Below are 11,264 nucleotides of genomic sequence, written 5' to 3' on the forward strand. Positions count from 1 at the left end.
CTACCTGTATTGTCATGATGGTATCCCATAGTTATCGATATTACTAATATAAACTGGCTTGTCTAGTATCCTTGATTTCAAGTAATATTTCAAGTTGACTAGTAACCAAAATGGTATATTTAACAGCCAAATTTAGAGCTATTTCTCTCCATGAGTATCCAACATATTTAAATAATAGTAGCTAAACACGAAGCATATTGATGGACTTCAACAAACTATATTGATCAGATGCTGTAAAATGGTTGTTTTCGAGCATATATAAAAAATTGCGGCTTTGATATATTAAAAAGGCCTAAATTGGGGATATCTATGCTGCATATAGTTTCCTATTGGGCTTAAAATATTTTGCCTACTAACGAAATTAATCCTACAACCATTTTGATAAAACAGCTCGACAGGTAAAAGATTACTAGTATAGATACATAAATTGCTTTGAATAAACTTTGATACTGATTGGAATTATCCTTTAGTAAGAACAAAGAGCGACTGTTACAGTTTATTAGTTGCAGTTATATTGATTAATATCTCAGTAGTAGCCGTATACAGGCATATCTTTTAAAGAACACATATTTACTAACATTAATATTGAAAACGATTATAATTCCTTGATATTTATTATTTTTCAATTCAATATTGACGTCATAATATTAATAACAGTTAGATAAACAAATAGGAAGTTTTACATGTTACTTATGTTTATTCTGTATACACAAAAAGAGTTTGAAAGATTGATTAAAAAACCGTTGCTTGGCTTACCTACACTTTGTTTCTAAGGAGATCACTCCTTCTTTTTCTTGCATTTCGAATATCAGTAATAGTCAAGCATAAATATCAAAATATCAATATATTAGTTCGATAAAATTCATGACTGTGCAGAGCTAAAATTAATTTAAAATCCCGGTAGGCTTTGATTAATAAACTCAAATTTGATAGACATCGTTGTCCAAATTTTTAACACAAAACAATCGACAACCTATGTCCAATTTCATTTGATCCAAATGACGCCATTTAATTACCGTATATTATCAAAAGAAAAGAAAGAATGAAATATAATTTAGAAAAATAATAAGATAAGCATCAATTAATCCTTGTCTGCAGACTACCGTACCTAATCTAATTCGCTTTCAATTAAAATAAACGACATCTAACAGCTATTATGACAACATTTTCGTTAATAGCAAATGTGATACGTGCTGATAGATAAACTTTTAAGCCAAAAAGTATATAATCTTCGTTTAGTGATAGTCTTGACTTGATGATTATAATTACCACAACTGATGGTCTGATTGTAATATATTCATAGCTACAAAAAGTTTAAGAACGTTCTTGTTGGCTCTTTATAATTTCTAAGATACATGACGCAAGAATAATGGTAGTCTTGATTTGATGATTACAATTGCCATATGCTGATACTCTGGTTATAATTTAATTTAATTCATGGTTACAGAAAGTGTAAGAGCTTTCTTGTTAGCTCTATAATTCATACGATACGTAACGCAAGATTAGCTAATAAAAATAAAATAATTTTTTCAATTTTACTTATGCAATAGATTATATGTATAATTAAAACTGTTATTTTGAACTTTGCTTTTAAAATAAAGGATTAGGCAAGATTTTCATCAAGATTAATAATAGAGTATCTAGTTTATTCAATAAACAATAAAGGCAAACAACGGCAAGCTGCAGATACTCAGGTCAAAATAGCAGCAATCGCAGCGATTGGAATTACACTATCAGCTTATGATACAGTAATATCCTATCTCAGGCAATCATAGTAGATAGTAGATAGTCATCATAGAAATAGGATACCACCAACCCCAGCAGATGACTAATTTATCGCTAAAATAAGTCAAAGATCTTGAAAACATTATATTTATGATTATCAATCTAAAGGAAGAGATGATCGCTTTTAATCTAATCAATATATTATACTTAGCTACTAGTTGATACAAAAAAAAATAATTTAGGCTTGGACATTTTAGGCTTACTATCACAAACCTGCGCTAAAATAAATTTACTCCTTAACCTTTCTTCATTGCAAAGATAACCAATAGTTGTATGATAATAGCTTACTTATTTATATTCTACCAGTTTGAGATCAGAATAACTAACCTTTGCTTTACAGGATTGCTTTGTTGCTACCAATTAACATGAAAGTTATGTTTACTTTGCTTGTTTCATTAATTATACTTTTATCAGTTTACATTTAACACCGATTTCCTATCTATCTATGAAGAGAATGGACATCCTCTAAATTACTTTTATTACCTGCATTGCTAATACTACATTTTACAATATTTTTACTTACTTGTACTACCTTATTGCTTATACAATAAGAAAAATTTAGTTCCGATCAGTAGTTTAAGCTATCTGCACACTAGTATTAAAGTCAATTTACAAACGGTATTTCATTGCTAATACTCTGTGATTCGCTGCTTACTTTAGTTCCGTCCATTTGACTCTACTTGTTCGTGATTAGAAAATACTGTATAACAAGCAGCTATACTAACTACGTTGGCCTATGCGACAAAATAAACTGCCTCTTCATTTAATTATCGACTTTATCGCGCCAAATACTATTTGATATATTTAGAGAATAAATTGCCGACTGCATTTGGCAATCTTAATGGTTTTATTGTTAGAAAATATTGGGGGTTTATGTTTTAGTTACTCTACTTCAAAGTATTAATCTCTGAGAAGAAGAAGAATTTCATTAGTTGTGGCATTTGTTGCTATTAACCTAGGATGAGATAGCATGCTTTCTCGCAATAATAAATAATATAATTGATCTTATCTTATAGCAATTCTTCGCGCGATAAAATATAACGTTGCTTTAGGCTATCACATTGACCATTGTTTAACTATGGAATAAATACGCGTATTGCCTTCAGTATTTGCTCGTAACTTATGATAGAATCTTACTTACTATATTATATTGACTATAATAGAACATGATGCAAATTATTTTTGATCGTATCAGTGATATCGGTCAATTCGATATCAATCTTTACATTTATTACTAATAATCTTTCAGAAGGATAATTAGACCCACGCACTGTAATTATTTGTATTTATTGATTCTAATTTGTTGACGCGGCATTTCGCTGATTCCATTCTTTTCTATACATTAATTGCTTTTTAATCTATTGCATATCTAAACCAAGCTTTCTTTAAGCTATGGCATTGGTTATTACTAGTCAGAGAAATCAAAACTTTTTTTTACAGTTTACCGCTACTGATCAACGGCCAAATATAGTCATTCTTGCAATCGTTTTTAAAATTAAACGTCCCTATTCCATCTGACAACTCCATAAGATTTTATAGGTAGGTTATACTTTTTGTTACGCATAGCTTAGTCGAGAAATTAATGCTCCAAAGTTTATTATTACTAATCGACCTTGAGGCCAACTTCTCCTTCTATTATTGTTATTGCACTTATTACCCTTTCATCTGACAAAAGAAAACCGAGACGTTAATCGTAAGCTATTTATTCCCTACCATGCCGTTCGCCTATTCTGTGTACAAATAACTCTTAGCAGTAATCAATCAGCGGTGAGAAAGAAAGATTCTTCCTTAGCACTGATTGCTGTTCGTATCTATAAGTAAGATATTCATCCTAGACCCTCATTTACTGTATTTATAGCGGTTCAAACTACTGAGAAGATCTTAGGCTCCCTATATTATTTTATTGCACTATGAATCATTAGATAGTAATATGGTGGTATAAAGCTGGCATGATTCTATCTAGCGCCATTAGTCCATCAATAGAATAAGGACCCCTTTACCATAACAAATTGCAAGAGTAAAAGTCATCAATGCCATTCTGATTCACTTAACAGCGATTTTAGGATGAGCTAGAGTAAATATTGAAGATCTATTTGTTAATGACTGCATGACGGAATAGAATAACAAACTGTTGCAGATAGATTGCTTATCCTGATGAAAAGGCAGCGTAATTTATTTCAAAGATAAAATAAAAGAGATTTGAAAGTATTCATAATCCAATTCTTCTAGCTTAAAGACTTGTATCTATTCATGTTTTCATTTCTTCTGTATTCATTTCTTGATTTGAAAAGAAAGAAATTGGCAATAATTCATCCGCTTTGAAGCTTGCCTTTTGATGACGAGAAAAATTCAATCAAAGTTTCTTTTTGGTCGAATTAGAATTAATGAACACAATAACGTTCAATCTAGGCAGGAATTACTACTGTCATGGATATTTATAGATGTCTGTATACAAATTTCGGCTTATGAAATTAAATCTTCACGCAAGGATGACAACTCTTTCTTATTTTTCGATTATTATCATGAACCTAGACGAAGAATGCCAAAAATTCTTGCTGATTTATTTAAGTACTAGACCAAGACAATAATTGTCCAATAGAAATGCTTTCGTTCCAACGAATTACTTGAATTAAATGATTTTTGCTAGCCTATATTCAGTGACATCAGCAGATAGGCCGTTGGAGAACAATTAAATTATGATTGATTTATTATCAATTCTCCTCCTACGATGTGTTTTCAAAGACTTGCCAAGAAATTCTTCATCGATATTTGTTTTCCTCATTAACCTTTAGTTTATCATAACAATATTGTTCGTTCTGCGTCATAGACTAATCAAAATCGTCCACTATCATAATATTACAATGATGATTACTATAAACAACATCCACGTCTCCATTGTATTGACAATAATTTAACCCCTATGCTTAGCATTAAAAGATCGCCTTTACAAGTAATAAAAGAAATTAGACTACAATTTATTAGACATTCATTCTTACTTCGCCTCTTCCTGGTGTTTTTTTATACCAACATACAGCATTGATTCGCTATTGGATATTGTAACAACGTGATAAATCGTCCAGATAGATTTCATCACGTGGAGTCAAAATGAGAAAATAATAACCTATTTATTCAGCTGTATTGACTACTTTTTTTATGTATTATCATTTCTTTACAAAATGCAATAAAATTGTATTAACTTAATGTTACTAAATTAAAGAACAAAATGGGGTTGAGTCATTTTGTGTTTTCTTCTGTAAAATAAATCATTCAAGATAGGACGTGGTAGAAAGAGAGGGAAAAGTAGCAACAGCGATAACATAATTAAGAAATGTTACAATTAATAACAACTAGTTATAATCAGTGATTAATTAGTTCTATTGGTTGACTATCCATTAGCAGTAGGCCTAGTTTAAATAGGAAATCCCCAACTCTTTGATCTTTAAGGTCCATGTATCCATATTAACAAGACTAATAATTATACCTTGCCTGAGGCAAATTAGCGTGAGGCCCACAATTTGAATTTAACAACGGTCAATAGTTAAACAGTAGTCTGAACAATATCCAAATGTAATTACTGTATATCAAACAAATTATTCTAACTATCATAAATAGAAATCAGCCATCGATCATAGAATGTTTAGGAACTTTTTCGATTGTATAGTTTTATTTCTTATTGTAGAAATTGCGACGTCAGAATAAACTCATTTTAAAATTGACTACCGTCATCCTGCTTTACCAAGTTGGATAAATTGATCATATTAATACAATTCTTCCCAATAACTCGGTGCGTATAGGTTAAAAAAGGTATCGAATAATTTCTACGATTACTACATTAATTAGTAGCTTCATTTAATAGTATTTTGGAGCTATTCATACTGCATATATCCGCCTTAACTCATAGGTCTATGTTTCATTATTTACTATGACTTTAGTATCTCCTTTTACCTTGTGCTGATTCTAAACTAGAAAAAACGAAATAGTAAGATATACTCCTCTCAATTGAAATATAAATTTCTCTCCGTGCGCCGGTAACACTGTGAAGAATGATGATTTGCCTGTATTTTTCTCCCTCAATTAAAACAAACAGTCTATTTAGCCTCTGTAGCGGCCTGAAATAACTTAAACACCGTAATAAAGGAAAAAAAGGCTACCGCTTAAGTAGAGTAATTGCCAATTTTTTTTCGATTCTACAAATATTATGATCGTTCGACATTGAAAACTATAAATCGTTAAGACTACTTGTGTAAAGCCTATCATTAGACAGAGAAAAATACCAAAACTTCTACTAAGCATCGAGGTGATTACTCTCTCCGCTCAAAATGAAGGACGTTCTTGAATCCTCCAATAGTGATAAATTCAATACTGACATTACTAATCAACCTGAATTCGATAAAGTGGCTAACGAAACTTGTCAACAAGTTTATCATCAATCACAGTCTCTACCTAAAACGGATATCAATGGAATAGTTAATATAGACGGTATTTATCATCATCTGTATGAAAAGAACGAGAGTATGGTTTGTCATGGCGATCACAACGGCAGCAGTGACAATAGCCATCAAAGCGATGACTATAATCCCGGCAAGAACGATGATAATAACCCCGGTAAGAACGATGATTTCCATCGCAATAATAATCATGATGTTCTGAAATATAATTGTAACGAGGAAAATCAAGCCGATGAGAGTGATAAAGTAGACAAATGTCATGATCACAACCGGCACCAACAAAATACAGACAACCATTATCCGCAAAATGGCAAACTCAAAGTCAAATTACGTCAAAGTAAATGTGGCTACTTTAACTATCAACCAGCATGGCTTCAACAATTTAACTCCCCAAAGTACTTTTTATTTTTTTTATGCACAACCATTCTACTCGCTCATATGCAAGCTCATGGAATTAAAGCCACGATTGTACCATCTCTGGAGAAAAGATACAATATGACTTCAACTTATTTAGGAAGTATCATGAGCGTTAACGATGCTATAGGTGGTGTATGTGGCCCTTTACTAACATTTGTGATCGCCCAACGTTATAAAAATAAATGGATAGGTTGGAGTATAGTCATTACTGGGTTAGGTTTTTTAACCTTTGCGCTACCTCATTTTCTTGCTCCACTTTATCACTATAGCACATCTGAAATTACCAATAGCTTATGTTCTAATAGTAACAATTTTACTCATACTAAATCCAATTGCTCTACTTCGGATTCATCGTCCCATTGGGTTTATACTTTTCTATTTGTTATTGCTCAATCTGCAGTCGGTTGCGGCTTGACGATACAATATTGCCTTGGTATTGCTTACTTAGATGAAAATGTTAAGCCTACAGTATCGCCATTATTTATCGCAATTATTAATATGATGTCAGTTATCGGTACCTCTGGTGGATTATTTTTAGGCGGTATTATGAATAATATCTATATCAATTGGCCTACTATCACGACAGGTAAAATCTAGGCTAATTATCTTTAATTGAAATTCGTTACATAATACTTGGATGGCAGGATTGTTTAATCCTTTTCTTAAATAGTATTAATACATTAATTTAATGCTATGGGATCAGTATCATCATATTACTGGAATAGTGTGCATCTATTATAATTATTTAATACAATATCCAAATAATGAGATGCAGAACCATTTTTATAGGCTGATTATTTCTAACTAAAATTCATCAAATTATAATTAGATCTTCTTCCTTCTGATGTTAAATGGATTGGAGCTTGGTGGCTAAGCTATCTAGGCACAGGATCTGCATTATTACTGTTCGCTCCGTTATTTTTCGCTTTTCCGCATCATTTATCAACTTATAAAGATAGTAAAAGGGCAAGAAGACGGTGTCAATCGGCTGAAATTAGTAATAATGATAAATCTTATGAAACTACTATAGGCCAACTTCTCACCGTTACAAGACAACTAGTTTGCAATTCACTATTTATGCTACCAACTATTGGTTTAACATTAGAAAAAATTACGATCGGAGGATTAATTACATTTCTACCAAAGTATGTTCAGTCACAAACTGGCTTATCCATATTCGTATCTAGCATCGCAGGCGGAGGAGCAGTGATTATTGGCTCCAGCGTCGGCCAATTTTTGGTAAAATCAATGTTAATAATATATAACTGGCGTGATTTCTTATTTATACTAGCAATCTTTATCTTAATTATTGTCATCAATTAAATACCTAGTTGCTATTGCTTATATAGATGAGCTTTCAAAAATTGATTATAAATTTTTAAAATAAATTAGGGTGGATATCTTACAAAACGATGGAAGTTACAAGGATCAGCTATTTCGAAATTTTGCGCTTACGCTTGCTTTATAAATTTTTTAACTTCGGGAGTACTGTTAATACAATGCGGAAATATACCAATTATTGGAATTGGGTCCAATAATAATTCCAATAATTATCAGCCTAATAGTCTTAACTTATCAACGACGTATGAATAACATTATTGATAGAAAAATTCATTTTTTTTTTGTTGCTGCTTACATTGACCAATTTAAACTGAGTCTGTAATAATGTAATAATTTTTTGATTTTCAGGTATTCTTCCGCATATGCAACGGCAACACAGTGTAGCACTGGCTGCAATTGTCAAAATATACAATTTTCCCCTATATGTGGAAGTGATGGGTTAGTTTATGCTTCACCATGCAATGCTGGCTGCAGAACGAAATCAATCAATAGTAGGAATGAAGTGGTAATTAAGCTACAATTACATACCTGGACAATAATTATCACTTGCTTCATAAACTATAACGATTATTGACTATAGCATTTGCGTATGAGATCAACTAAATTATGCATTCGTATTGTAATGCATTTCATCATGTGTTACCCCATTATACTACTAAGACTTCGCCTGAATTTTGTCAAGTATTAAAAGTAAAATTTATGCAAGTACAGTTATACCAACAATACCTTTAAAAGATTACGTTAACTTCAAATGATGCTGCCGGTATGCTTTCATATAAATTCATAAATAGTCAATAAATGCTATTAATTTATTAAAATAATTTGCTGCGTTTATTATTTTGATTAAAATCGACAATGACATTAATCGTACAGTCTACTTATCAGAACTACTACAAAGGAAACAAATTGCTAACTCGCTAATGTAGATCAAAAAATGCAATTTCTAAATTAGGAACTTTCTATTTAAAAATATCATATTTTTAACTATTGTAGTAATGGCATTTAAAATCACTGTACAATTTGAACGAATAAGCAATGTCGTATCTTGAAGCATAACTGTCCTTACATTATACGTTCCTCATACTTGATGATATCAAGAAATATTTCTAAGCCACATTATCTAGATAAGCTTGGTGATTTAGGAACTGCATTTAATAAACAATATTTTTTATTAATTAACAATCCTTCTTTACTCTAACTTAACTTAGGATATAGATGTTTGAATTTTATTAGATACTAGTTTATAAATTTTGAATAAATGTAAAAATATATCTAATTCATTTAATCCAACGAGTTGTTATCAACATTTCAATATAATTAATAATATATATATACATTTCAAAAATTACCACTTAATAGCATTTATATGACAATTCCTTATTTCAATTTCAGGTCTTCACCAATTGCAGCTGTATCTCCAGCAATAATCTTAATATCGCTACGAATGGATACTGCCGTAAGGACTGTGATGCAATATATCCCTTATTCATAGGCGTGTTCATATCATCTTTTGCATCATTTATCGTCGTCTCTCCAACAATTTCCATTATCCTAAGGTAATGCACTTAACTTTGATCAGCTTACGTTTAAAATCAATAGGATAGCTTGATATTATTCAGCTACGGACTAGCTAAAGAAAAACAAACTGTGATTGCTTAGTTAAACTTATTGCAGCTATAATCTCTGCTAAAGTCATCTAATACTGTTTTAATCTTTTCAATTTATCGAACCGCTTTTAGAAATATTCCAGAAAATCAAAGAGCGTACGGAATTGCATTGCGGGGGTTTTTTACAAAAATATTTGGCAATATTATCGGTACCATTACTATAGGTGGAATTATCGATTTTTCCTGCTCTTTATGGAACACCAACTGTAGCGATAGTAAATTCTGCTGGCAGTATGACAATGTCAAAATGTCCTTATATCTATTTGCGTGCGTTGCTATATTAAAATTTTTAAAATTACTAACTTTTATATTGCTGTGGCATGTTCATAGTAAAGAAGAAAAAGTAGCTAGAGGGCGAGGTAAAAATGACCTACCTATGACCCCTTCTATGTCATCGTTTGCGGACTGTGATATTAACACTGTTGAAATTGGAAACAGTTATGTTACGGCTTTTTAAGCAACTGCACTAATCTATAGCAATAATTGCTTTTAAATAAATTTATAAATTTATTTAATATTAAGTTAAAATATACATGCAGTAGTACAGTATATAATAAAATTTCAATATTAATTATTAATACACAATATAATTCCATGCTTGCTTTATCGTTCTAATTTTATGGAAATAACTCATATTCTCCATAATAATCCTTTATGTGACCGTGTGGAATTGTAAAAGAAGTAAAAAACGGACGCGTTCCAATTTATTCTCCACCATATATTTTGACTCAATAATGACGATGCCTATAATAAGGAAAGGGTAAAATTTATAAATCATGTTGGAGATCTAGTACCCTAAATTTCAGCACTCTAAATGTTCATTCATCTCCTTAAGGCAATTTTACACTCCTTTGTGAATTATTTCCTATGAATGTCATTAGCTTTAAATTAAAATATTTACACATAATCCATTAATTTAATAAATATGTGAGATCTTTAACGTTACGACTCTGCATTTTCAACATGCTTTTTAGCTATATAATTTAATCCTAAAAATTTTAATCAATTATTTTCTGTGAATAAAAAGATGCTTGGTCAAGTATTTGCATTGATCATAAAAGCAGGCGAATATAATTTTTTGAATTGAATATATCCATTATGATGATTTAAAATTGAATATGTATTAGCTTGGTCTTGATTAAGTTATTTTTATGCGTAATCTTTAGCTTCTATCCTTCTCAGAAAGACTCACTAGCTGATTAAACTTACATAATACTCCATTAAAATTTCTATTTCCATAATTCGACTCATTTTATATGGTGCAGAATACGATATGCAAAACCATCACAAACTATGAGCTAGCGTTACTTACTACAGCTACGTATGCTTTGGGGCAATACTTTTTATACTGAATAATATACTACCCAGATACTTTCTACGCCTACTAGTTAAGAGCCCTAATGACAGTAGTCCGTTGTGCATAAAAATTCTCTAAAGAAATAACTGATTCATCATTCTGTATGATAATTTATATGCTTACTAGGCATTCTTATTCATTATTTATTTATTTAGCAATGTTAAATCCTTTCTGCAGTAACCTATAATAATGATTTAATAATGATTCTCATTTACAGAATTATGTGACCCCTTGTAGAGACGTAAAATA

At 30.9% G+C, this 11,264-nt stretch overlaps 1 protein-coding gene across 1 annotated transcript; it reads left to right on the top strand.

Annotated features, from left to right (window-relative positions):
- Nucleotides 1-6,104: 6,104 nt before the first annotated feature.
- TRIADDRAFT_52042 (uncharacterized protein) lies at nt 6,105-10,115 on the top strand (the record flags this gene model as incomplete). Its single annotated transcript, XM_002107966.1, has 6 exons — nt 6,105-7,236; nt 7,480-7,889; nt 8,043-8,233; nt 8,340-8,496; nt 9,453-9,547; nt 9,731-10,115. 6 exons carry the CDS (start codon nt 6,105-6,107, stop codon nt 10,113-10,115), a joined length of 2,370 nt encoding a protein of 789 aa, XP_002108002.1.
- Between the last annotated feature and the right edge of the window lie 1,149 nt (nt 10,116-11,264).

The sequence above is a fragment of the Trichoplax adhaerens genome, genomic scaffold (genome assembly GCF_000150275.1).
Source record: "Trichoplax adhaerens TRIADscaffold_1 genomic scaffold, whole genome shotgun sequence".
Taxonomy (NCBI): Eukaryota; Metazoa; Placozoa; class Uniplacotomia; order Trichoplacea; family Trichoplacidae; genus Trichoplax; species Trichoplax adhaerens.